Raw genomic sequence first — 27042 nt, 5'->3', positions numbered from 1 at the left:
ATAATATTAGTTATTGATGTATATTTTAAAATCCAGCTGTTACATGTGTCCTGTTGATGGCAGCATTTCTCCAGAGCGGATAGTTTAACACTGGTCACTTCCTGATACAGCAGCATCACCTAGTGGTAAAGTGACCACCTCGTGACAATAAATTAATGACTCAAACCAGTCATTAACACATGTGGCATTAAACACACTGTGAGCTCAGTAGTGACGACTGCTGCCTGAGGCAGTGACACACAAAACACACAACAGTCGTACCAACAGGTGAGTATTCAGTGTTTTATTAAACTGCTCCATATACAAAACTTAATCCACATAAGTTACAATTTATACATAAAACTGCAGATGAACTTGTGTAACGTAACACTCAAGCTTAATAAAATATCTTTAATAATATTCAAACAGCGCGATGCAAACATTTACATTCTCGTTTGGGCGCAAAACAAGTCCCTGTGAAAAGTGTTAAACTGGAGAGAGAGAGGAGTGTGGTCGGCTTCTATACGTTCACCGCTGCTGCTGTCAGGAATAATTAAATCTGTAAGAAAAGGTTATTCATACAGCCTATAGAATAACCAGCCAGGAAAATAACATAAGGCAACAGGAGTCCCTTTTAACCCAAACGAGCTTGGACAAGAAATTTCTTTTACTCCAACCCCTCAGAAGATGAAGCATCGCTGCTGCTGTAACCAGATGCCCTGACTGGGGTAAAGCTTCAGTAAGTCAGTTCAGAGGTTCACTAACACATGCACTGATTTCCATCTACAACCGACTCTCCAACCAAAGAAGTAATGGACAATACTTCATTTTGTTCCTACTTTTTTTACCAAACAAGCCCGACAATAATCACAGGATAGTCTCACAGAAAAGCCCAGTACATCAGTCTGCTTATAGTGATGGAGTTCAGGACTCGTACTGTGAATATTTGACTCCAGCCCACTGGGTTCGCAACAAGAACGAAATCCAGCTCAGTGGTTCAACCTTTTTGCCTCGAGACCCTCTAAAAAGGAAGCGCCGTCTATTTGCTTTGCTCATCACAGGTTATAGCCTGCTCCGAACATTGGGTGTAAGCAGCTGAACCACATTCCATCTCAGTTATTTCATTTAAAAGGATTTTTAAAACACCCAAATAGGTCAAAGTATTTCTGTATATTTAAGAAGCAAACATTTGTGTAACAGGATTATTTAATGTGATATTTTATCTTGAAACACATCTTGGGATCCACACAGGCCTGAAACCCCTTCACTGTGATTTTTCAACTTAAATTGAAGGGTATTTTTTTTTAAATCAGATGCATTGTGGGTTCTACACCGTCGATCCAATATGGATATGAATGTCCTATTAAACGTTGTTTCACAGGAAATCCAGTGTGTCAACATCATCATCCAAATACCCACTCCAGGGAAAAATACTTAATAAAAAGTGTATGTTTGAATGATATTAGTCTCATATGTAACATCTGTTGTAACATCGATCCCTCAGACGCAGAAACAGCCCCACAGAGTGAAAAGGATTTTGCCTGGGATGTTTGTGTCAAAACCAGATAGCAGAAGATGAGAGTGTCTTATTATCGTAGCACAGACCAGTTTGAGTCAGCGCCACAAGGCCTCTTCCCTCTCAAGTCCCAACCTTCACCCTCTTTGGAATTTATATTTTCAACTGCACTTTCAGAAGTGGGAGGTCGAATCTTTTGGCACAAGAATCCATTCGAAACGGCTTCTTCTTAGCCTCGCTCATGAGCATGTATGAAACTCTGATAGAGATTATAGTAATAAATAACATGTTGTGTAAGAGATCTCCATCCAGACTTTTAAAGGGTGATCTTTAACTTAACATAAGAAACTGGATCAGCTGTAGTAATGTCTAAAAACATACAAATTCTGTACATAAATAGAGATAAAACTAAGTAATTCAGATATCAACTTAGTTTGTCCACAGTGTCTGCTTACGTGTAGATCTGCTGTACACATTTACACGAGTGTGTGTACTCGTCAGTGTGAACCCAGCTCAGGACTGCCCTTCCTGTCTCTGTGCTCCGATCACATGGGGGTTGAACTGAGAGATGATGATGGTGATGTCATCACGGTACATGCGAGCCAGCTCCTCGGGCAGAGACAGCATCTTTGACAGCCTCTCGTGGTCCACCGTGCCAAACTCGTTGTTTCCCACCGCGTGACGCATCAGATGGGTCGCTACGTTGTAATCCTCGAAAGACGAAGAAACTCTAGCCTTCCTCTCGTCGAGGAGCCCCTGCATCTGTCCCAGGGTGACCTTGTAGCCTCCGACTTTGAGAGGCTGACGCTGGTGCACCCCCGTTAAGTACTCGCCCACAACGCGGACCACCTCCTGTCTGTGGAGGGTCTCCCAGAGGCCGTCAGAGCCGATCACCTGCAGGCACAGACACATGAAAGGAGGAATGAAATGAATGAGAGTAGCATCAGATAAGGAATGCTACTCACATACTCACTGTAGATGTTTACATATAGATCAGTTACTGATATTTGTGACATAACACCACATATCTATTCTGGGAAATCCACACAACATGAAGTCATGAGCCCAGAAACAAGACAACACCCCTGAAGAAAAAACACTCACCTTCTCTTTTTAAAAACCATGAATAATCACAAAGGTGCATCTGTTTCTATGATACTTTCTATTTTCTTTGCAAGCATGAAAAGCAGATTTATCCGTTTTGCTTGGGGGAATTTGGGCAGATCTAAGAATGAATTAACTGAGTGATAAAAGCTGCAGGTACTTACTGTTGCTATTAGCTGGTGCATTTACATGTTCCCATCGAAAAAGTGAGATTCAAAATGTCTCTTACTTTCATTCAGCATTTAATGAAAGGTTCCTGAACAACCACATCTCTGTTCTGACTAAACAAGTAGAACTGGTATTGTAAGTGCTGAGGGCCATTTTTGAAAGACAATCTGCTAATCGACGGCAGAATTAATAATGAGGACCTAGTCTTACGATCCCCTACTTAACATTCAATTCAAATAAACAGGAGATATTTGTGTAGCTGCCTCTTCTCTCACCAAGAAGCGATCCTGTGGCCGCAGCTTGTGGTGCGTGATCTCAGGCTCGGCGGTCAGGTACGGTGGTGTGTGATAGTTGGGTGGGATGAACTTGGTGTGTTCGTTTTCATGGAGCTGATCGGGTCCAGACTCCAACACGCGCTTCTGCAGTTCGATGCTCCACTTGAACTTCACGTCCCCGAACGCACGGAACGGCATGAGGAGGCCGAGCAACCGGTCCTGGTTTTCAAAAACAAAGAGACGTTTAAAAAAAATGGTGTAAACAACCACACTGAGGAAATTAGTAGCTTGGTTACCTGTCTTATAACGGTCTTTCTCTCCGATGGAGGGTGTTCCCCTCTTATCCGAGCCATCTCGTCCTCGTTCTGGGCGCTGTGGTCGTTAGAGAGCGTGTGAGCGCTGAAGGAGCCATCCTCCTCCTGCACCCCCAACACCGCCCGAGCATCTCCTGTATTGGCTATAAACCTTTGGGAACAGAGGGGAGAGGAATAAATGCTTGAAATATTACATGAAATACTTCCCTTATCAGTTTTATTCATATGGATGTGTGTATTTATTCTCTGTACAGGTCTGATCCGTCGATGTGAGCCACACAAGCCGTCGCTCCAGAAAAGGCGACTCTCAGAACCCAGTAGTGCAGGAAAGCGTTCGGGTCTCCAACCTGCGTGGATAGGGAGCATGGTTTAAATTACATGCTGAAGAAATGACATCTGAGCTTTCCTTAAGACCATAAAAAAAGTTTAAATTTGGCTGTTCCCATTTTTTTGGCCTGCTCCTGTGGGGGAAAGGTGAAATATTCAACATGTGTAAAAATCCTACATTTTAATCATTAAACTAAATTCAATGAAAAGCTTGATTCAGACCTCAACATCAATGACTTGGACTTTGGACACTGGCAGAATATTTTTGTCATGAATTTGAGCCTGGCCAAACAATTCTTTAACAACATAGGATTACAGAATGCTTTGAACATGTTTATGTGATAGAAACTCACTCAGTGCATTTGCCTTCAGGTAAGACCTAAGTCAGTAGATGGGCAGGTTATGCTTTGTGAGCTTAATTCCCATGGATTTTAAATAAATTATTTAAAATTAGGTCTAAAATCAACTCTAAAAGAGGACAATAACCCCCTAAAGGCAAACCTTTACAGCTGTTATATTGTAATACTAGATAAGGAAGTTCTAATATTGACAAAATATTTAGCAAACTGAGTCACAGATACCGAGTTTCTGATGTGTGTTGATTACTCATCCCTTGTGTTGCTCCAGGGCTTATTTCACAATGCAAATATGCAAGTCTGAAACATGGTCTGATGTGAAAACACCAGTTTTACTCAGAGAACATCCGAGTTCCTGATTGGATCAATATTCCTTTAGAAGAACAAACTCGCAGTTTGTCATTACGACTGCACACAGTTCCCACCTGAGCCTCCAGAGAAATATCATTGTCCAGCCTCTTGAATGCATTCAGCAGAGCCTCCCGGGTGTCTGGAATCTCCCCCGGGCTGAAAACAGAGAAGGAGGGCAACGTGTGTGAAAGAGAGGGAGGGAGCCAGAGAACTGAGACCAATAACAGCACTGTTGGCAAAACAGACGAGCCAGCATCAGTGTGGGTACAGATGAAGAAACCAGCGAGTCCAGTTTGAAATGTGGGCAAACACTAAAAAACTGGACAGAAATATATACTCCATGTTCCTCTTCTGCCTTGATGCCGGGTAAATGTTTTTTTGAGAGGCCAAAGCAGAGCATTGCATTAAGGCAAACAATAAGCTTCTGTTACATAATGGTGTGATTGACATTTAGATTCTGTTGTGCAGCCTTGATTTGGTTTCCCAGCCCTCACCTGGTTAGATCGATCAGCTCCTGCCAGTAGGTCCGCAGGCTGTTGAAGTAGAGAGTCTGAGCCTCCCTGCTGAAGTAGTCATTGGGGCTTTTGTGCCATTGCAGGATGGGACTGAGGGCCCTGCCGGACTCTACCGCCGCCTCCAGCTCACACAGTGTGTCGTGGGGCAGCAGAGACACTGCTATGTAGTAAAACAACCTCTCACTGAGTGCCTGGCAGAGAGGAAGAGAGAAAGATGATGATAATGATGCAACAGGTTATAAATATACAAGCTGACCATTAAACCATGAATCCTCCAAATAATTAGTTGTTGGCTAATTCTGACAGATGTGCATCCTAACACCTGCATATACCTTAAAACTTAACAGAGCATGTGGATTCAAATGTTTTTATGGCATAAACAATAGTTAAAGTGACAGTGAATGTTTAATGCTCTAGAAATGACTGGTGTTAATATCTGTAAGTAATCTGGGGCTGAATTTGAATTGAATTACTTTCAAAATGTCCTAAGTATACTTTGATGTGGCCTCAATTCCTGGACAACCTCTTATAAATAAATGAGAGAAGTTCATGTATAAAAATAAAATGGAAATTTCCCATATATAAAATAAGAGGTCGTTTCCCAGCACACTGTCTCATGTGCCAATACCAACATTTGAACAATGCAAGAATCACTTTCAAGAAATCAGAGTAAACATCACATAAAGTTGCACAATCAGCACAATCAGCTCTACCTGAGCGCAGGCGCAGCCAGCATGGCCGTCGTACACACCCAGCAGCATTCCTCGTGTCTGCAGGCACGTGGCCGAACTGCGACGGTCCTCTATGGGAGCGTTGGCTGGCAACTGGTTGCTCTCGAATCCCATTACGGCCGATACATTCTTCCCATCAAACTCTGGCACCTATAATCACAACATCCAAATGGTTAGTTTAGTTCTTAAGTGTAGAGATGGTGATTAATGTTTTCTTAAAGCAATTAAAACCCCACAAACCTTGAAGCTGTACTCGTTGGCTTTGAGAATGGAGTTGACCTGTGGTGGGGAGAGGATGTAGCTCCATAGCACGGCGGAAGTCTGGTAACTTCGTAAGTGCTGGTGACCCTGCAACCGTCTGGAGGCGGGTCGCTGTGCTGATTGGGACCGGTGCTGTTGGCATGGTAACAGAGTGGAGGCCAAGACCTTGGAGCGGGGCAAACCCCTGAGCAGCTGAGATGTCACGTGCATGACTGACGATGCAGTGAAGGCGCACACAAAAACAGCTCAGCACCAATGTTTTTAGACCTATTGAAGAAGCCAACAAAGACAGACACACACAGTCAGTAAAACCATCTGGAGCAGAGTGTTCCCTCAAGGCTCCATTAAGCAAACACTGGGCAAACAGATTGATGGCGTCACGAGGTTCTGAAACTGGGTCATACAGCAGCAGGGTTTTAAATAAGCACCTGCAAAACAGGTACATGTTGTGTCTGAAGAGCAGCTCACTAACTGGCCACCTACTTGACATTTAACCATGATATTTACATAGTGATAAATTTTTGATAACATTGGACGAAAACCTCATTCCCACGTAGTGTAATACAGTAATATGAGACCATCAAAGTGGATGCAACCAAACAAAAGATGCAATGGTGGGAAATGTGTTTAAATATCATTTGTAATAAATGGAAAATGTGATCATACAATTCTGGCCAGTAAAACACCATCATTGACAGGTACATGTTTCTTCCCCTCAGCCTCAGGATCAGCAGTGACCTCTGTTGAATTCTAGTTCTTCTATTATGAGGACATTTGTTCTGCATTTTGAATCCAAAGCAATTTAAACACAATATATTGACCATTTGGTATTTTATCAGTTATGAAAGGCTCAATAAGAGAAGTCCCTCTCTATAATGAAATTACAGTTTAACAACTCCACAAACTACGATGCACGTTTTAAAATATATTACTATGGAGTATGTCTACAAAGCTCTCAGTGGTCTTGCCCCTCAATATGTCAAAAATCACCTGATCCCACATTCTAACACCAGGTTACTAAGGTTGTCCTGCATCATCTCCTTTCAAACCACTTTTCACGTCTCAAAACTAAAGAGGCTTGAGTTTGCTCTGTTGCTGTGTGGCAGTGTTGCCCAACTATCGACCTAATTCTGTCTTATTAACTTATATTTTGTTTGTCTTTTCCCTTTCACTGTTTTGACTTTCTTTATATCCATACTTGTGTTGTTATTCTTTTGCTGTGTGTGTGTGTGTGTGAGAGAGAGAGAGAGAGTATCTGACTTGACAACCATCAGAATGATCTTGAAGTTGAATCAAGTACCTGAGAATTTGTATCAGGAAATGAAACGATTGGAAAGTTCCCCTGAATTATCTGTTTATCTTGAATGCACTTCCTACTCAATGTGCATTCTACAGGGAAATACCAGACCTAGGATATCACATTGCAGCTCTGTCGAGTGCTGAGGCCGATGGAAACACGTCTGACTTTGTGTTGGTGACCTTTCAGGACAAGTCACCGCTCAGTCTGAGGAGAATCTGTATTAGAGGTGGCCTCACAGGGAGAAGTCCTGGCTTGAGTTGCACTCGTCTCCAAATACAGGTCAGCAGTGCTGCACGCCTCGCTATTATTAGCTGTCAGCCCTGACATTTGGATCTTGAGCAATGTTCTGTGTGGTCATGGCCAACTGAACTGGATCCAGGCTGCGTCTCCTCTTTCTTATACTGTGTCATTACATAACCTTAGTAGATCTGCAGCCCTGCAGAGTGAAGTCTACACACAGTCTCCTGCAGCAGATGATGCAGCTCACCTGACAATCTAGACTAATATCTAGAGGTAAGACATCATCTGTCCCAAACCATCAACAAGAGGGAGGAGAAACTACCACAACCCCCCAGTAACAGGGGGAAACACGTACAGATCTCAGAGAGAGACACCAGCATGTGAGGGAGAACAGAAGTGCAGAGAAGGTGAGATCCTACAGGGGCTGGTCCTGGTGAAAGCTGAGCCTCCAGTTCTCCTCCCTAACCCAGTGCATGAGTCAGACTGGGACAGAGGAGGCCTCGCTCCGGCTCGGGAGCTGTGCACCAAAGTTGCCATGTTTGTTGACATTAGGAGTCTTTGCTAGCTTGAAGTAGCAGGCACGTACAACGCGGGCTAACGTCGGTGTTGTTAGCAGGAGTCACGACGTCACACCACAGCCGGGCTAGGGTAAGACAGGAACAGATGAGACCTCGGGACGTGCGTCACTAACCCGGGTGGAGCAGCCTGGTTCGTGCTAAGCGAGGCTAGTTGAGGTGACACCACAGCCCGGCTCGGGTTCCACTCCCCGGGCCGGAGGAGAGCCTCTCCCCGGAGGAGAGCCACTCCCTGGAGCTGCTCTACACAACAACCACTACACAACAAACATGTCGGAGCTCGGACTCACCTTCACAGGGAGCAGAGGGAGTTCATGTCTCCTCCTCGGAGCTTTCTACTCTGTGTGTCTGTCTCTGGAGCTGCGTGTTGTCCCGCAGCGCCGCACCGCAACACTCAACGCTCATTGGCTGAGCCCTGACAGCCGCCGTGACGTCAGCCCCACCTCTCACGCACGGGCGAGACCTTTCAAACCAGCAGCTGAGCTCTCATATCAAGAAATAAGTTTCCTCCATCTTTTCATCTTCCGAATGACTTAAGAAAGTTTAAAAGAAAACAACTTTCAAACCCATACTCACATCTAAATATGATATTGCCTACGTAATGAAATAATTACTTAAAAAAAGAGTGCATCATATATATCCAACTTAAAAAATATACATCGAGATTTATGGCTATTAAAAACCAGTCGGGATTCTTTGAGACTGAAGCTTTCTGGGAAAAGAGGATTATTTTGTTACACATACCAACCGCCAAAAATCAAGAAAGTTCGACACAAAGTCAGCATCCATAAAACCAAGTTCTTTCTGTCACATTTGCTTTGTTTTTTTCCTTAAGTAGATTTTTTTTTTTGTCCATGTGTTTGTTAGTTATTCAATGTTGAATAAAGTTTTTTAAAAAAAGGCTTGAAGAGGAAGAGGTTAATGTTGCTGTTTTTATTTTATTTCATATATCTACATGTATTTTAAAATAATGACTAAGCTAAGCAAATAAATCCCACAATAGATTATAAGAGCTGTGTGTCAACTTTTCAAATTAAAATATGTTAAATTTATACAATATGAAAGATAAAAAGTAAAAACATGTCTTTCTGTTGACTTCACTCAAACTGACCTATGTTTCATCCAATATTGATATCTATGCAAACACAAACAATTATAAATTGTTACAGTAACAGAAATTTCAACAAGCTTGTCTTCGTATCAAAACATTTTTAATCAGTATAAAATTCGAACTCTTTACAAAACTTATGATATTTACATCATAATAACATTAGAAGTAAAAACACTGTACAGGAAAAAGAACAGTACAAAAAAGAAGCTGCACAAGCTGTGAACAGTAAACATGTGTGAAAAAAATGGCACTAAACTACCACTGACACAAGAAATTACTCAGCTGGGAATTTAAATCAGAAATCTCTCATCCACCAGAGTCTTGTTGACGAGGTTCTTCCTTCCGAGAAAGTTACGGATCAAGCGGAATACCTGTAATGAATGAGATGGTTTTCAATACATAGATGTTTTTGACCCAGTAAAGGCAACTTTAACTGTAAACTGTGGTGGCAATTTCTGTGAATCAAGCACAAAGTTAAACACTTCTTTCTGTAAGTTAAATTCAGCCTCTGCAGGTGGGCTCACATCACCTGAATGACGTGTACAACTGAGCAAAAAACAAAGATGAGGGCTGTGTTCTTATAACCCACAGCCCCCTCCCATTGGGCATGTTAAGGTATTTATTACCCTCCTGATTCCTGCCTTTATGTCTCTGTGGAAGACCCCAAGAGTGAGACCCCAAATGTGAGATCCAAAGCAAATGCCAAGAGATACAATAAAGTTTAGGCTTCAAGAGGCCATAGAGTTAAAGTCTAGGCAATAATGAAAACCTTAAGTTGCCCTTTAAGATTTTGGTCAATCTTCCACATACACGTCTGCTTGTGCAATATAACATCTACAAATGACAAAATTTCCATTTCAATCATCAACATATACTGACCATATGCTGTGCGTATGTAAGAACAGCTGCAAGCACAAAACTCTGAGATCCAAGGTCAACGACACAGAAGAACAAGGTGTCAAAGATCAGCAGCGTGGCCTCATTCCCATAAAACAGCACATCGCTGAATGAGTGGGACTCATCTGATGGGAGAAACAAAAACAGACATGTGTGTTTGTCATGTACACAAACATAAATATATATGGACAACTAGAACCTGTCTAGGCCAAGAGGTCGTTACCGTTGTAAAATATGCTTTTGTCACTGGGTTCAAGAAACTCCATTCCTATGACCCGCTCAAACACCAGCTTGTCCTTGACGATATAATCCATGTCGGGGTGAGCCTAGGGTAAATAGGGCAACATGAGAAACACATGAGTCTGTGCAAAACATTCTAGGTCATGTACAAACAAATTGATACACATTCTGAATATGAGTTTATTTAAGGGAATTTGTACTCACATGGTCTATAATGGATCCCAGGAAGCAGTTCATGGTGTGGTAGGCTCTGGTGTTCTGCTCAAACGGGTTGGCTGTGGATGCGTCGTTCAGCCGCGAAGGCCCGTTCCTCTGCAACACAGGAGACATCCAACAAATCCCTGAAAATCCCTTTATATATTATGTTGTTTACAAGGATTACAAACATGGCAGCGAAAGCACACACCCTGCTGAGTGGCTCCCGAATCCTGTCGTACTGGGACCGCAGCCGATTGGTAATCGACACCTGGAAGGTCTGGAGGTCTGTGTTGGGAAGCAGCCCTCTCTGACCACACAGAGACTCCTTGAGACAGAGAGAGGAAGAAACAGGATGAATTAGACAAGAATGGTCATAGTTATTTTACAGATATTTCACATGTGGTCTTATGGTACACTTACAGCCTCTCTCTTTAGATTGTTGTTCATTTCCTCCATGTTTGTATCTGCGTGGCCATGTACTGAACGCCCGTGGATGTAGTAGCCAAAACAACGCTGAGGTAACAGCAGCACGGATACCTTTAAAGACACAAACAAAACACACTCCAATAAACCAATCCAGACGGATGCAGAACATTGTTGGATTGATATTAAACACACTGCTACTTACATTGCTGATGGAGCAGAGATCTACAAACTGACGAATTTTGTCCTCCACAAAGTGTTCGTAAAACACAGTGAAGAAAATCACCTGTGGGGATAAATGATTAACTTTTGAACAAGCTTTCTACACATGTAAATTACACTGTATTTGACTCTCTTTTAAGATAGACATGAAGTAAAAGATCAGGGGAAAGTGAACATTATAAATGGCGGCAGTTTTACCTGCAGAAGGCCGATGCATAGCCACAGTGTAGCTGCAAGACCGTAGCGCAGGATCAGGCTGTATGAGGGTGTGTACGCCTGTGAGGAGCGGGTGAGAGTTGACCAGGGATCCCTCAGCGCTAAGTTAGAAAAACCAAGGACCTGGACAGCACAGGGTAAAATACCAGCAATGTGAAGGGAGATAATCAAAGCTGCAAAAAAATAAGAAATATTGTATGTGCTGAGTGTAAAATGTACCTCAAGAAAAAAGAGCACAGCCATGATCTGAAAGGTCGGGCTGATCTTGCGGATGGTCTGGATCTCGTTCCATTCATTGGCTACAAAGTAGGTTCTCCAGATGCTGACCGGAGCAGCATCACGTTTTGGCTCACCGGAAGAGGCTAAAGCAGTGGCAAATATGGTGACCACGATAAAAACAGTTGGATAATTACTTCTTAGGAAAACTACAAAATATAAGATCACAGTAAATATGGCTTTACATTGAACAGTTCTGATAGATTTGCTTCGAGGTCTCTCCCAGTCGATGAGAAATACATCGACTGACACCTGCAGGACCAGCTTGTGGAGAAACTGGACAGCCTGGGGACACAAAAATACAGAAAAAAAATATTTTTAAGCATTCAAAAATAAGCACGCCCCCTAGCGTTCAAAAACAACACAGCAACATTTCAGATCAGTTTTGTCTTACCTTCAGGGTGAAGGCACAACCAATGTACGTCACAAACTGCTCCTCTTGAGCAGGCCGTGGTAACAGCACTGATACAAACTGTTGGGCCTAAACAGACACAGAAAAATTGAGTCCAAGAAAGCTGACAAACAAAACTCACAGCCAAAATCTATGTATATAAAACAATGTTGAGGCAAAGGAGGTAAAGGAGGAAAAAGACTTGCCTTTAAGGTCTAAAGAGTGCAGACAGGAAAAAACAAAACCAAAGTCCATGCAAAGAGAAAAATAAATGTTACGTGTTCGGAAAATTATAAAGGTCAAAAAGTTCAAAAGGAAACAGTTACAGAAATGGGATACTGGTCAAAACAGTTAGTACACCACAAATGTGCAAATGATCAATCCAATAAAAAAAGTCCCAGATGAATGAGACCAACCTTGTAGAAGATGAGCCAGTAAAGCCCAGTTCCCACGGTGACGACAAAGAAAACGTTGGCCAGATCTCCAGCGTAAAACAACAAAAACTTCAGCATTGTCTGAGGCAGGAGAAATAAGAGAGACAAAGATTATATCCAAGGTTTACAACAACATGTGGATTGAGGTGTTTTAAATTATAAATACGTGAAAGATGCAGTACCCCGGCATCAATGAGCGGAGAGGCGATCCTTCTCTTCCAGCTGACTGTCTTCAGCAGAGAGTAGAGCACGGCCACGCCACCCATCACACCCAGAGCGGTCTGTGAACACAAAGCTCTTCAAAAACCTGGGCTGATACCACATCATTGTGTCAACGGACATTCACAAGAGCTCCTCAACATTTCATTCAGGCTTCTACTCACATCTGTCTTTATGCGAGCCTCACTCTGATCCATGTCGTACTCCACAGCAAATGTTGCCTAGAAACGGATAAATAAGTTTTGCGCATAAGTCAACCCAAAGCTTGTGTTTGAGATAAAGTCAGCGACTCATGTTACCATTTGTGTGTGTGTGTGTGAGTGTGTGTGTGATCTACTCACAGACACAGATTGTGTATTGATATCCGTGATGGGGACATCTGTGTAGGTGACAGTCATTAGAGGGGGGTATACTTGTCCTTTCTGGGTTCGTGGAACCATTTGGAACCTGCCAAACACACAAGTTGGAAATCATCAGAACCATCACCATGGCACCAACCGTTTACAAGAGTTTTACTCTCTATATTTTTTATCATTTAGTTGTGTAATTCACACCAGGAGCCCACCTTATTTTGACACTGCTGGCCACACGGATGACCTTAGGCTGAGAGCTCAAACTCTTCTCTCTTCCACTCAACATGTCGACAAGAAAGATACGTCGAGACAGGTACCAGTTCTTCATGCTCTCTGTGCAGAGACAAAACATATTAAAACAATTCATATCACACACAGAGACACACACACACACATACAAAATGAAATTGCACCTTGGTTGATGAAGCGTCCATTGTATTGCTGGTTATAGACGAGTGTGGGAAGGGGGAGAAGTTTTCTGTTCTCTTCACCACCAAGATCCAAAAACACATCGTAGAACAACGGCTCGGGGTGGGAATCCATCAGCTCTGCCACCGACAGTTCACACTGTGCACACACACATGCAGCTTGTAACACAACTGCGCATTACACATTGAGTTTGTGCACTCTGAGTTAAAGGAAGCCCGAGACACTCACACTTTCTTTGTAAGCAGTTCCAAAGCTGTAGGCTGCTGCTTGTTTGATTGCTGTTTCTGGACATAACTTAAAGAAGAGAAGAAGAGAGGAGGTGTGGTGAAATTATCTGTGTGTTTTCAATTGTATATGTCACATGAAAACCTGTCATTAAAAGATGGACGTCAAACTGTACAAATAACAACATGCGTACTGTTAACGTGCAAAAGCGTGTGAGATTTGCTCGACCATAAAGCAATCGGTTGAACCAAGCATGCATTACAAAGCTCCTGTGTATTTGGACTCATTGATACTTTACCTGTAGATTATTTCCTCCAAGTTGTTCCCATCTGAGAAACTCTCCTCTGACATTATAGACAGCTGCAAGCAGCTTAATGTCATTGTTCTGTCAAATAACCAAAACATTTTGATTAACAAAACATTTTCTGTACTTTTCTTCACTAAGATGTAATTCTTTGTAAGGGGAAGATGATAAGGGTTTCTCATTTACCTTGTTTTTTCCTCTGAAGCTGAAACCACCAGGAATTGGATCCGTCTGAATCACTCGACTGGCCAGTCCTGGTTCGTCCCCATAGTAAAGCCATGGCAGATTAGCTCTCCTGAAGAAACAACATCAAAAGTGATTAATGTCATCTCTGGGTGAAACTACACTAAGGGTTTATTGTGATGACACTTTGTTCGTATCATTCTAAAACAGGAGAGATAGTACAATATTATACATATATGCAATGAGAGCGTTGTGAGTACCAGTAGGAAATGTCTTGAGTTGAGCTCACAGCAGCCATTGATCTGAAAATGGAGTTGAAGAGACCACAGGCATCGTTGGACACTCCACTGAAGGAGTGCATGTTCATCACACACATGTTCCCAAGAGCCTGGCACGCTGTCAGGTTGGAAAAGACCTGTAAACACACAATTTATTTACACATGTAATCACACATTTCACCCCTCCGTAAAAAATCCTAGTGCCCCCTGATAATAACAATAAAAACAAAAATCCCACCAATCAACATTCTTCACTTGTTTTACAGTTGTTCAATAAGAAGACTGTTTGAATAGTTTCACTAGAGTTGCTCTGTTATAAGAAACATTTGGCATCAATTTAAGGTTAACATTTCTATGTATTTGTTGAATATGTCTATGTTTTTGCCATAAACACCAGCTGAAGGTTCTAACCATCCACTCAAAATATCCTCCCGTATCATACTGAGTACATTGCTGTTAGGACCCAGAAGTTGATCCCTATGATGTAAGAGCAAAATAGTTGTGACAAGGGATAAAAGGAGACATGGAATTACAAGACAGGCTGCTGATGAAGAGTAGAGGTTCTTCACAAACCAGGCGGACTGGACACTGAACTTCTACAAGAGGAACAGAACAGAAAACATAAATCAGACTATGTCAGAATTAACAAAAAGGATTTAAGTAAGTGAGAGAGGAGGGGAGAGGGTGACTCACCAACTGGGCATAGTTGATATTGGGATTCACGTTTGTCGGGAGGCTGCCTGGAGGGATACATAATCCTCCAGCCTGTAAAATACATAAGAACCATTGATGATACATGTGTTCTATCAGTTTGTTACTGAATGGTGTGTGCACATGGTTTTAGAAAGTACTGGGGATCGTGGGTTGACTGAACTCACAAGGATATTTGGAGGGCTACACACACAGGAGGTGTCAATGAAGGTGGCCTGACATCTCTCACATCTGAAAGACAATAACAAATAATTTGTTACAGTAATCTAAATAATCTTCTTCAGTGCTCATACTCTCTGTGAAGTATTATATGATCCTGCGCTGATGTTACTTCCACTCTACCTGTCTCCCCTGCTGCTCGGCACAGACGAAGCACTGATGTTTCCATCACATGTTTCACACCTGGCCTCATTCAAAAGTTTTCCACTGACGTCTCGCTCCACTGGGGAAAAAAAGGTTGTATTTGTATACATATAAAACACACAATTATCAAAGCCATTGCCTCATGTTGTTCAATTTGCAGTGAGTAAATTCAACATTAAATATTTATAAATTAGTTGTGTTATTAGTGACTCACCCAGGACATGGGCTGGTGGACAGAGGCACTTCCCCTCATCACTGAGACTGCCCGGACAGCGAATACAACCAAACCCGTCTTTCGTTACTCCCTGTGTAAAAAGACAGTTTTAATTTCAATTTTATTTAGAAGCACGAAATAACAACATACCTCCAGGAACATTATATTGTAGGTTTGAGATGATTGTGTGATGGAATGTCAGAGTATAATGTGAGCTACACAGTAAATAAAGATATTAAGTGTAAACTCTACATACAGGCTTGCCAGGGGGGCACAGCTGACAAGTAAGGGATGCCTTATCAGTGGTGACACTTTGGTATCCTGTTTTGCAAACACACGTCAGTCCTAAAATAGGAAGGAAACCAGAAAACAGTTAGTGGAGTTTATATAATTTTCAATTCTAACATATTAGTCTATTAAACAAATCACAGCACTGTCAATCCTGATGGTAATAAAAACTAAATCACTCCCAAGAGGTTGTAACCCCATCTCCTCCAAACAGCACTGAAGTCTCCACAGCAGTAAGAACGAATGTAAAAACCTCACAATGTCATGATATAATGTGTTATGATGGTGTATTGATTCTCAAAACACATATATCAGGTATTGATTTTATTCTATTATAAACCAAACAACAAAGATATCGTTAAGTTGTAAGGTTGAATTCCCCTTTTGAACGATTTCTTTACATTCGTATTAGTCTGGCCCTCATGTTAATCTTCGTACTGTCTGTTTTATCACACATTTGTCCCGAGCTAACTGTTACCCGGGTCAATGTGGCCTCTCTGCATCGTGTGTTGATAGCTACCTCACAACAACGTTAGTTAAATTTAAATGTAAGTCTATCAACAGCATTTATAGCGTGTGACTCGGTGCTGGGGCCGATGAGCCGAGGCGGTAACAGACCTGTGGAGCTCCGGATCTGATTTGAAGAACACCTCACACACGACAAGCTGGAAATGTCGAAGAGTTCCTCCGCGCCACAGTCCGCCGGATCCCGGAAGGGAATCACGAACTGCTGGCAGCGAAGCGAGTCTGCGTAAATCAAGAGAAACAGCACCAGACGAACTTTGTGTCTGATGGCGACAAACTGCAGCGTCCCCGTCGCCATGGTAAACAACGGACTTCCTTTTACCCACAATCCTCTGCGTTCAGCGTGATGACGTCGTAGCGTGTGCGTATGTTCCTCTATATCAGTGGTTCACAAACTTTTTCTGTCATGCTCCACTTTGGAGCTAGAATATTTTTCATGCCCCAACAAAATTATGAAAAAATGTGCCAAGTTTAACATGTGTATATTAAGGAAGAGGATTAGGGCCACTGTGGAAAAAACAAGTGAGTTGTGACTTTAATCTCAGAATTCTGAGAAAAAAGGCAGAATTCTGAGTTCTGACTTTAATCTCAGAATTCTAAGATTAAAGTCATAGTTCTGAGAAAAAAGTCAGAATTCTGAGTTTAAACTCAGAACTCACTTGTTTTTTCCACAGTGGCCCTAATCCTCTTCCGTAAATCTATATATTGGAAGAGGTACAAAAATCTCACCCCTTCTCCATGATACATTCATTCATAATCATCTCATAACTTAACTAGCCTCCCATTTACCATATGATAAAAAATGTCAAGAATAGGAATATTATGGATAAATGGTAAATAGATAGAGCAAAAGCTTCTGTCACAAAATACGGAAAAAGCAGTTGTGATGTGCTGGGTGCAGCTCACACTCCGGTCCACTAGGGGGCGGAAATGTCCCTCCTTCACACTTTAATGTGAGTGAAAAAAAGGAGGGAACGGGCGGAGCAGAGACATTACAGAAAAGGAGAAGAACGGCTTGGGGGGGCAGTCAGTGGAATCCAGCCCGCAGCAGCAGCAGAGGTGGAGACGGAAGAACAGCAGCAGCACGTAGCAAAGCGACCTGTTAACCACTGCGGTGTTTTTTAGTTTTTTACCTGAGTTTCGGTGAGTATATGAGGGGTTTCATGGAGGAGAAAAAGCCGAGCTAGTTTTGTTTCTTCTTCTTCTTCCCCCTCTGATTTTTCGCTTTTCTCCTCTGTACTCGGTGTGACGCACATGTTTTCCTGAAAGCCTCGTGACTCTTACTCAACATGTCTGCCCTCGTTTTTCAGACCCCACCCTACCTGCTATGACAAAATGGTCATAATCCTGTGCTTGCGAGGGCTCGATGTGAAGGCAGGTACTGAAGATATAAGGAAGTTCTTTAAATGCCTTTTTATACCCAATGGTGGCGTGTACATAGTGGGAGGATGTCTCAGAGAGGCTTTTATTGCATTCACCACTGAGCTAGATGCCAAACTCGCCATGACGCACAATGGAGATCTGCTCAAGGGATCTAAAGTGACTCTACACATCAGCAGCATGGAGGAGCTGGAGCTGAAGTTAAAGAAACATATGAAGAGGAAGGATGTGAAGTTACATATGAAGAATCAGGGAGCTAAGTTGCAGACGGAGACACAGGATGTGAAGTTGCAGACAAAGACACAGGATGTGAAGTTGCAGATGGAAAGAAAGGAGAAGTTACAAATGAAGATACAGGAAGAGAACAATACAAATATAACCTCCCCCACCCAACAAGGTATCAAAAGTCCTCAACCATCTCCGGATGCAAATTGGCCCCCTTTGAATGCACAGGATCCGAATACTTTAAATCTTGCATCCTCTACTTCTCGTCCTCTTGATCCACGCATTGCAAAACGGCATCAGCCTTTGCATCAAAATACTTTAGCTCCACAAACGTCAGTAGTGAACACACTTGATCCCAATACTGCCTTTCTTCTCGGGATGTGCACTATCCTTCAAAGGCTCCAGACATCCAGTCCTGAACAAAACAGTGAGGCGGTGCAAATGACGGAGCTCCCCAATGCAGACAGCAAATCAGTTGCCTGTGATTTTGAAAGGAAATCAGAACTAACTCTGGACTCGAGACCCGGTTACGTCAGGCTCTTTGGTCTGCCTGCCTCCGCTACAAAAGAGGACATATGCAGTTTTTTCACAGGGTTGGAAGTACAGGAAGCCATGGTGAACGTGAAGTTGGGACGCGGCCATGGCTGCCTGGTGAAGTTTGCAAAGGCGGACGATGAATGCGATGCTCTTCATTTCAACAATCAGTTCCTGGGGCCCATCCGTGTGGAGGTACGTGGAGCAACTGAGAAGATGTGGACCAGTGCGCTGCAGGAATGTGAGAATGTTGATGGCACGAGAGGGAAGCCCCACCCAAACCCCCTTAGGGAAACTGCAAACCCCAAAGAAACATTCCCGATATTACCGCTGAGGAAGAGGAAGTCGGATCATCTGTCTCCAAATAAACGGGTAAAAAAGCCAAGACCATACTTTGACTCAGTATCTACCTCATCTCCAAGAATGGACTACATTGTCATGGCCTGTAATCTTCCCCAAACGATGACTAAGACTGAAATAAAGGAATTGTTTCAATGTCCAAACCTTGCACAAAAAAATGTGCTTCACCTGCTGGACCACGAAAGCAACAGAACAGACACAGCATTTCTTATTTTCAACCGCATTGAGGATAATGACTATGCAATAAATCTAAATGGGTGCCATGTGGGTTCTGGCATCATTGAAGTATCATCAATCACTAGGGACAAGATGAATGACGTGATGATGGCTAAAATCCATCCCAGGAGGCGCACGAGGATAAACCAAAATCAAAAGAGGAAATCCACCCTACACTCAAATACAGCTGCTCAGACGTGCTTGTTTGTGAGAAACTTGGCTGCAAATGTAAAAGTGAGTCATATACAAAACCTGTTCTGCAAGTACAAGCCGGTGGAGGAAAATATACATTTATTGCATAACAGTGATGGCAACAGTATTGGTGAGGCCATAGTTCAGTTCAAGTCACCGAAGCTTGCAGCCCTGGCTCAAGGGCTCAATGGTCAGGACTTAATGGGGGCACACGTGCTCCTAACCTGCATTAGTGTAAAGCAGATGAATGACATCTTGGCAAAAACATTGCCATCACCATAGCCAAAGACCGACAGAGATCGCCATGTTCCTTTCAAGACAATTATATTCAAGCTGTTATTCTGCTCGACTTAATCAACCCATTGAATTTGTAAACTTTTTGACCTACCAAATGTCTTAATTTTGTTCTGTTATTTTGTACTGTCAATTTGAAAATAAATATTGTTTAAACACTGTTTCAGGCTCGTCATTTACCAAAGACAATTTCAGATGATAATGCAAGCGATAGAGATTTATGTGGCGGTAACTCGGCATCCAGTGTTGGAAGAGGATCCACTGTGGCTGACATCTACGATTACGGGTAGGAATCCATCTGTGGGAGTCCTGGAACATTAATGTTAATTTCTGTGTTTCCATTCAGAAATAAGAAAGAGGCTGGAGGCAAGGAAATAGATAATAAATTTACAAACACCTTTCTACATTTCTTTTATTAAATCATGATCTTGGGGAAAGGAAAGAACAAACAGTCATACACTGCTTCAATCACTTAAAGCTGAGGAAAACATGCACATAGATGTAAAACTAAAAAAAAACTGCCTGAAAGCAGGAATATCAAAGTGAACAACTCCCGGATGTAATGATGCTGGAGTTAGTGAGCTGTCACATCATCCTTGTTATTTGTAATACCTGGATTGAATATCAGAATACCTTGGTGGACCTGAAGAAAGACAAAGAAAATGCATTAAATAAGGACTAAACAAAGAAATTTGTTTCCAAAATGAGCAACAGGAACATGATCTGTTGGTGCTGGTTTACCTGACAGAGTGCTTGAGTATCGGTCACTACTACTTGACAATCTGGAAGGTGTAGAGGAGAAGCTTGAAGAGTTCATTGACAAGCTGTTTAGATTGGAACCCTGTGGATGAAAAGAAGAGAGCACATTTAGGAGATAACAATGCACGTGTTCCCTAAAACACCATTAAACTGATTCATCGGATGTGAAATAAATGAAAGATTTGGGGCCTCATTTATTAAACTGTGTAGGATATATGGCATCAAGAGAAAAGGAAGAGAAACTTTCTGACACTGAGGAGCTTGTTGGTCAGGTGGATGTGAGGAGCGATTTTATGGGACAGCAATGATGTCATTAATAAGGAAAATACACTGATACACTGATAATACAGTGAGAGTAAGTATGATAGAACAGAATACATACATATTTTAATCATCCTGTTGGTTGGCCTGTGTAATACTAGATTCAGAACAGCACAGAGATCCAAGATCACAGATCTATATAATCTATATCAGCTGATTACTTATGCGACAAAAAATCTTTGTAATCGCTGAACACTCGTTTACTCCTAAACCTTCCATTTGCACACTCCTATCTGGGCCAGTACAGCATTAGGCACAAGTCACTGCAGTATTTATATATTTAGAGCCATCGGACCAATTACTTCACCCATCATAACCTCCACTCTGGGATATAAATCGGAAATGGAATGGTTGAAATAGTTTCTATTTATTTTCGTTGAGATATCTCCTGTGCGCCTGATGGCACAGTCATGTTCAATCTAGCGATTTACACACTCGGACTTGATGATACACTCAAAGTTCTAGAAGATTAAAAATGAATGACTCAGCTCTGTAACTTTGCCATTTGATGGTATCTGAACGTAATTAGCTGTAAGTTGTTTTATTTTAATTTCAATTAGGTTGAAAGAGGTACGGGATCTGCCAAGCTCAGCAAGTAAAATAATAATAGCATGCCGAAATAAAGATTTCCCTTGAACTTGTATTAAGTAAATGCTGTAAATACTATGAAACAATCATCGGTGAGTAAAGTAAAAAGAATGAAATGTAACATCGAGTCAATTCTTAAAAGAAATGATTAATGAGGTAAAATGAGTTGAATGTATTGTTGACTATCCCAACACTGGTATTCTGTTGATTTGGAAGTCCCCTGTTCTGAAAAGGAGGAACAGTTCTGTGCAAATGAGGAAATAGGCTTGCACAATAGGAAACAGCAACAGGGTGTGGAGCAGAGCTAGTCACGGAAATAGTTTCCAGTAAATGGGTGGGTAAAATATGAATGTACATTTAAGGAGAGAATTAGACAGAAAAGATGTTCTTTATTTTAGCCGGCTGTGCTGACCGGTGAAGGCCAGGTTGGGTTTTAAAAGAGGACACGAGTTTGGAGTTTTCAGCACAATTCAGATCTTTCGGTAGGAGAAGACAAGATGCTCGCTCTTTCTCAAATTTCATCATGTTTTTCTCTCTCTACAACATTTTGTCATCTTTATATCTTTACTCTTTAATTTTTATATTAGATTTTAATCAACGCTGTATGCTTTTGCCCCTGCTAAATCATTGCAATAAATATACAATTAAAGATTGAAGAGTTGTGGACATTGCCTTTATGCTAAATGGATACTTACAGATTATTTACACTTACCCTAGTCAACTATTTTTGAACAGATCCTTGGGGCTTACAAAGACACTTAACAATTTCGTGAGAAGTGGCGTATGAATCTTTCAGGCCCTGTTTTGTGCGTATGAACTGGTTATTAATGAGGACCCTGGACACATTTGCTAAGATTGTTGTCAGATTTTCAATATCATTCTGCACTTAATAGAAGGATGAATATGATATAGATAATATTCTAGATAACAGTTCAACTACATTGATCAGCTGGCATTTAAAGGTTCAGTGTGTAAAATGTTGTGCCTTCTAGCGGTGAAGTTGCCTGTTGCAGCTGAACACCCCTCACCTCACCCTCCCCTTCCGAACATGGAAGAGAACCTGTGGCAGCCTTCAGTTGTCATTTAAACTCAAAAGGTCTTTAGTTTCTCCAATTTGGACTAGTGTGAAGAGATCCTGTTCACCTGAATACTACACATTAGATGTTTTCAGATTTGATAACAGTTTGTTCCCCTACCGATGATGAGCTCCTCAGTCTGTACTCCATCAGCACATCTGTAAGTTTCTGTGTAACCTTCAGCACCATCTGTGCATCACTCTCGTTCTCAATTCGGAAAGTATCCTGAAAGACACATTTTGTTAAGTTACTGTACATTTTAATAGAAAAAAAAGAATCATTTAAAAAACATTATCTCTCTTCTTAAGTTGGGAAGGAACATCCTGAGAAATGAGACACATACCAAGTAACTGAGCAATGCGTTGGGAGGGTTTCTGCTTTCTGGAGCTGCTCCCATCAAGCCTGGCCTTTCCATAGGCTTGTCCATTGGTCGGTCCATAGAGCCACTCCCCATTGGGCCAACTCTGTACTCGTCAGGATACATTCTACCTGAGCTCTCCTCCACATGTCCACTCCTTCCATAGCCATCTCTTCCACCACCTGGTCCAAGACCATAGCCACTCCTAACTGGATGATGGCCCATACCATCTGAGAAAGGTCTCATATCCATATCAGAATCCGGGAAATCTTGCCTGGTTGAGTACTCTCCAAAACCGGACTCCTCATAATCTTCCACTGGGTAGTCATGGTGCGGACCACCTTGAGGAGGAAACTCCCCTGGATACCCCGGGCCAGAAAACCTGGGACCTGCAAAAGAAACAGAGAAATTATATTTTATAACACCCACAGAAAAGAAGATGAGCCTACATGCCCACAATTACACAAGTACAAATATGACCTACCCATTCGCAGAGCTGGTGAAGGCACAACTTTAGGGATAGCAGAACCTGTGAGAGAGATAAGGGCAATAGACACAAATGGAGTTCACAAAGGCAACCAACAGGGAACTCTTTATTACTCATGTCATACACAGAGAATTACTTACTGAGTCCTTCGAAAGCAGGTACTTCGCAAGGCTCCTTCAGGATCACCTAAAAGCGACAATAGGAACAGACACATGGATTGCATTGACTATTTTCACAATCACCTGTTTACATCTCTCTATTTTTAATTAAGTGCTATTCTCTGAATTCCCCCAAAACATTACAATAGCACAAACGTACACATCCACATGTTAATTTGGCCAATATGAGAATTTGTGAGTGAGAAGGGTCTGACGCTCACCTTGATCTGTCCCCTTCCCTCCATTTGCTGCACCGCACCAGCAGCCTCTTTAATGCTCTTCCTTACAGAGGGGTCTTTGACGGCCTTCGCCTCATCCCAGCTGACCCTGTGAGGATGGACCATTTTCTGAGGACAGGGAGACAAATACAAATTATTACAAATATTGACACAATATCGTATCATTGCCTCAGACTAAAAGAACAATTTACTCACCATGTATCTGAAGCTGTGTTTCCAGCCTCTCACGTGGGCAACCATGTCGTGCTGCAGGCGGTACACAGCACACATTTTGCACTGGTAGTGTGGTGGGACAGATTTACTTGGGCTGCGATACTCCCACACATACTGAAGACCTGTAGGAGAGGGGTTCGTTCATTGGTTATGCCTTTCAATATAGGATAAAAAGGTAGATGTAAGGGAAATAGTCCTGCTTACCAATGATGCAGTCTGTGACCCCCTTCAACAGTGTGCTTAGAGAGGGCACCGTCTGGAGAGAGTCACCTTTCGTGAACACTGGGAAAACAACAGTGGTCAGCAAAATTAAAACTTTAATAATGGTTTCACAAGACTGTTGATTTTCAACAAACTACTATAGTGAGCCACTACGTTAATAATTGCGGGAGGGAAACCGGAGACAAGAGTGATTTTTGTAAACCAGATAAAAAACGTGTTGCTGGCAGTGTCAAATTGCCAATAAATTGTATTCTGTCGATATTAGCTGAGCCATCATTAGAAACCCACACTCCTTATTTGTGCTTTTGAAGATAGTTGGAGGGAACAGGAACGTCTCACCCCCTGATTTAGGCCCATAATGGGCACCAGGACAAAAGCTCCTCTGCCGTGTTGCTTTTCACAGTGCCCTGCCACAGAGGCTTCACTACTGTGTCGCACTGATGATGCAGCCCAGCAAATGCATGATAAAAAAAAAAACTGCATGTGTCAAAATACTGTGATAACCAGGTAAGGTTATTTTTTTCATACACATTATTGCTGAAGTCAGTGTAACACTGGCTTCAGAAAAAGGGAACTGCATTCGGCAGTTTAAAAAATATATTATGAGAACATACAGCATCCATCACAGCACAAAAAGTGCATGAAGGTGTCATCAGCAACCACAAGAGATGTATGATTGCATCACTGTAAGTTTTACTGTTTTAAGATCATGTGCAGGTGTTGTCTGGTAGCAAGAGAGCTTACAGTGCTGGTCTTCATAGAAGCAACATCTAGGAGACTGTTTTTTCTAAAATGGCCCAATATATATTTAAAACGCTCTAAAAGTTAAACATTTTATTTTCTAAACAGGATACTAGTGGCATGATACTGGTATATGTTTTGGAAGATTCTGGAGTTGCAGACACTCATCTCCACGGACCAGAACCGCGGATGCAACCACAACAGGCACAATCTCTGAGAGTGAGTGAGTCAAGAGTGTTGAACATGTCACTCCCCATGACATGAAGCAGGAGGAAGAAGTTTTATAGATCTCAAGCTTCAGCTCTCAGGACTGGCACTAGCACCGTGTGTACAACACTTACCTATTTCAGCAGAATGCTGCGGATACTGCTTTCTCTGTCAATGGAGGGAATAAACCCACATGAAGGAGAGAGACAGATACAGGCATTATTGACAGGATGACACTTGGCAGAGGACCGAACTCCTCGTCCATGTCCACCACACTTTTTATGCCATACATCTATTATTTTATTCACTCTCCATGACCCCTGCACCAAGAAGTGGCAGTCACAGACACAAATTAATAACGGTTTCTTAATCATGTAGTCTGTGGATAAGTCTAAATTCTCATGAAATGAATGAGAATTTGGAACAGTCACACTTAGTATTTAGAAAGAAAGATGGCTGAGAAACTGCATGAAGGTCACAACACAAAGTGTAATATGCAACCATTTCTTTAGTGGCCATAATACATAACGCTGAGGTCGTTACCTCCGTAATTTACTCAGGAATATGAAACTGTTCACAACCCCTCGGGGGAAGAAGAAAACAAGCTCCCTTTTGCAGCCTTTTAGTAGGACTAACAACGAGGCGATAGGCAGAAAGAAGGAGCCAATCACAGGGGAAGTTGACCCTAAACCATACATGTAAACTATCTGAACTGAAATCAAAATTCCCTAATGAAATTTGATTTCACTGGTGTGTAATAAATCACTGCATTAATACTTGGTTTCTCAGCCAATTTTGTAACATTAGAAGTAACTGTTTCATACAAACATTTTAAAGGCAGTGCGTCCTGCTGTCAAAGGGATCCGGTGTAACATTGAGCTTTTTTGATTGTCAGCGTGACAGCACTCAGAAATAAAAACTGAGCAACCTGCCATTAGGTAACGGTTCATGGAACCAGTCCAAATCAAACAAAGCTCAATTTCAGATCCAAAGGATGTGTGATAACGGTTTCAATGACAGAATGCTTGCTGACGAAGAGCTGCTGGTGTGAGTGTTCTTAAAGACCTCTGGGGTGGACACAGGCTGCGGATGACAGGCCTGGACCACTTTGTGTGTTTGTGTGTGTGGTGGGGGGTGGGGGGTCTCCAGAGGCCAAATAAAGCAGGCCAGAGGGCACAGAGGCAGGCAGCGACGTCCACCCGCCGGGGACTGCTGCCGCCTGGCGTTCCCCATCAGGCATCACCACAGCCAGTGGACAGGAAGGAGACAGAACCTCGAGGAACCTTGAGGAACCCACAGAGCTCCTACTTGAGCTGTCCGGGTTCCACGACGTGAAGGGGAACGTGTGTCTACATGTTTTAACCGGATTAGTCTGGACTAATGTGAGACTTACCTTTCTCTTCTTAGCCTGCTTCATGTTCATCAGAGCCTGGACCTCCATCTCTTCAGTTCCTCCACTGTGGGACACACGCATATATAAAACCCGTATAACACTAAGTCCTAAAATAGGGAAGAACTTCCTGAGTTGAGGTTTGTCTAAATAAGCAGGTCTACTGCGTTGTTTCGTTTCGTCTCAGGCCCGATGGGGCCGGGCGGGGGTTATTCTAAACATTACGCCTGCTATAAACAATCAAATTCAACCTACACCTCCGATACTAAAGGGAAGACGGTGCACAACTTACCAGGGAAGTTTAAATGAAAACAATGAGCTCCTCGGGGCACACAGTCAAAAGGTATTCTTCGTAAGGTGTAAAACCACAATGCGGACACCATAGAGACTGAAAGTGGCTTTAGATGGGCGGCGCTTTCGCCTGTTTAAAAAAAAACGACATGTGACGTTAGTGGAAACGAATAGACGTTCATACCCTACAAAACTGAATTTGAAGTCGTACAATTGAATGATGCATATCAAGGGATACAAACATGAATAATAATTATAAACAGATAATAATGGTTAATA

The 27042-nt window shown here is 42.3% G+C and overlaps 4 protein-coding genes across 5 annotated transcripts; 1 reads left to right on the top strand and 3 right to left on the bottom strand.

Annotated features, from left to right (window-relative positions):
* Positions 1–268: 268 nt before the first annotated feature.
* Positions 269–8377, bottom strand: pdp1 (pyruvate dehydrogenase phosphatase catalytic subunit 1). The gene is made up of 9 exons (XM_061081256.1): positions 8303–8377; positions 5877–6164; positions 5619–5786; positions 4885–5096; positions 4465–4546; positions 3609–3703; positions 3339–3507; positions 3043–3261; positions 269–2389 (listed from the first exon to the last, which is right to left on the bottom strand). Exons 2-9 carry the CDS (start codon positions 6105–6107, stop codon positions 2009–2011), a joined length of 1557 nt encoding a protein of 518 aa, XP_060937239.1. The 5' UTR covers positions 6108–6164; positions 8303–8377; the 3' UTR covers positions 269–2008.
* Positions 8378–9301: 924 nt separating this feature from the next.
* Positions 9302–16810, bottom strand: tmem67 (transmembrane protein 67). The gene is made up of 28 exons (XM_061081395.1): positions 16606–16810; positions 15956–16044; positions 15700–15790; positions 15465–15564; positions 15290–15353; positions 15105–15176; positions 14945–15007; positions 14394–14548; positions 14137–14245; positions 13945–14031; positions 13650–13715; positions 13406–13559; positions 13205–13325; positions 12981–13086; positions 12804–12860; positions 12603–12701; positions 12403–12501; positions 11990–12076; positions 11781–11880; positions 11539–11681; positions 11302–11442; positions 11087–11167; positions 10879–10995; positions 10667–10783; positions 10465–10572; positions 10244–10346; positions 10003–10145; positions 9302–9494 (listed from the first exon to the last, which is right to left on the bottom strand). The coding sequence occupies exons 1-28, from the start codon at positions 16808–16810 to the stop codon at positions 9414–9416; spliced, it is 2958 nt and encodes a 985-aa protein (XP_060937378.1). The 3' UTR covers positions 9302–9413.
* A 728-nt stretch (positions 16811–17538) lies between these two features.
* Positions 17539–19873, top strand: rbm12ba (RNA binding motif protein 12Ba). The gene is made up of 2 exons (XM_061081400.1): positions 17539–17655; positions 17823–19873. Exon 2 carries the CDS (start codon positions 17848–17850, stop codon positions 19699–19701), a length of 1854 nt encoding a protein of 617 aa, XP_060937383.1. The 5' UTR covers positions 17539–17655; positions 17823–17847; the 3' UTR covers positions 19702–19873.
* A 215-nt stretch (positions 19874–20088) lies between these two features.
* si:ch211-197h24.6 (uncharacterized) lies at positions 20089–26855 on the bottom strand. Of its 2 annotated transcripts, none has more exons than XM_061081401.1 (12): positions 26765–26855; positions 26476–26539; positions 25217–25250; positions 24117–24194; positions 23895–24034; positions 23682–23807; positions 23443–23488; positions 23300–23344; positions 22801–23204; positions 22578–22682; positions 20455–20554; positions 20089–20356 (listed from the first exon to the last, which is right to left on the bottom strand). In XM_061081401.1, the coding sequence occupies exons 2-12, from the start codon at positions 26521–26523 to the stop codon at positions 20313–20315; spliced, it is 1170 nt and encodes a 389-aa protein (XP_060937384.1). In that variant the 5' UTR covers positions 26524–26539; positions 26765–26855; the 3' UTR covers positions 20089–20312. The 2 variants fall into 2 exon arrangements, with proteins under 2 accessions (XP_060937384.1, XP_060937385.1); XM_061081402.1 differs by having other exon boundaries at positions 20455–20555; positions 22582–22682.
* Positions 26856–27042: the final 187 nt, after the last annotated feature.

Source organism: Limanda limanda, chromosome 11 (genome assembly GCF_963576545.1).
Source record: "Limanda limanda chromosome 11, fLimLim1.1, whole genome shotgun sequence".
Taxonomy (NCBI): Eukaryota; Metazoa; Chordata; class Actinopteri; order Pleuronectiformes; family Pleuronectidae; genus Limanda; species Limanda limanda.
The sequence above is the reverse complement of the archived record's forward strand: the minus strand, read 5'-3'. Positions and strand labels throughout refer to the sequence as shown.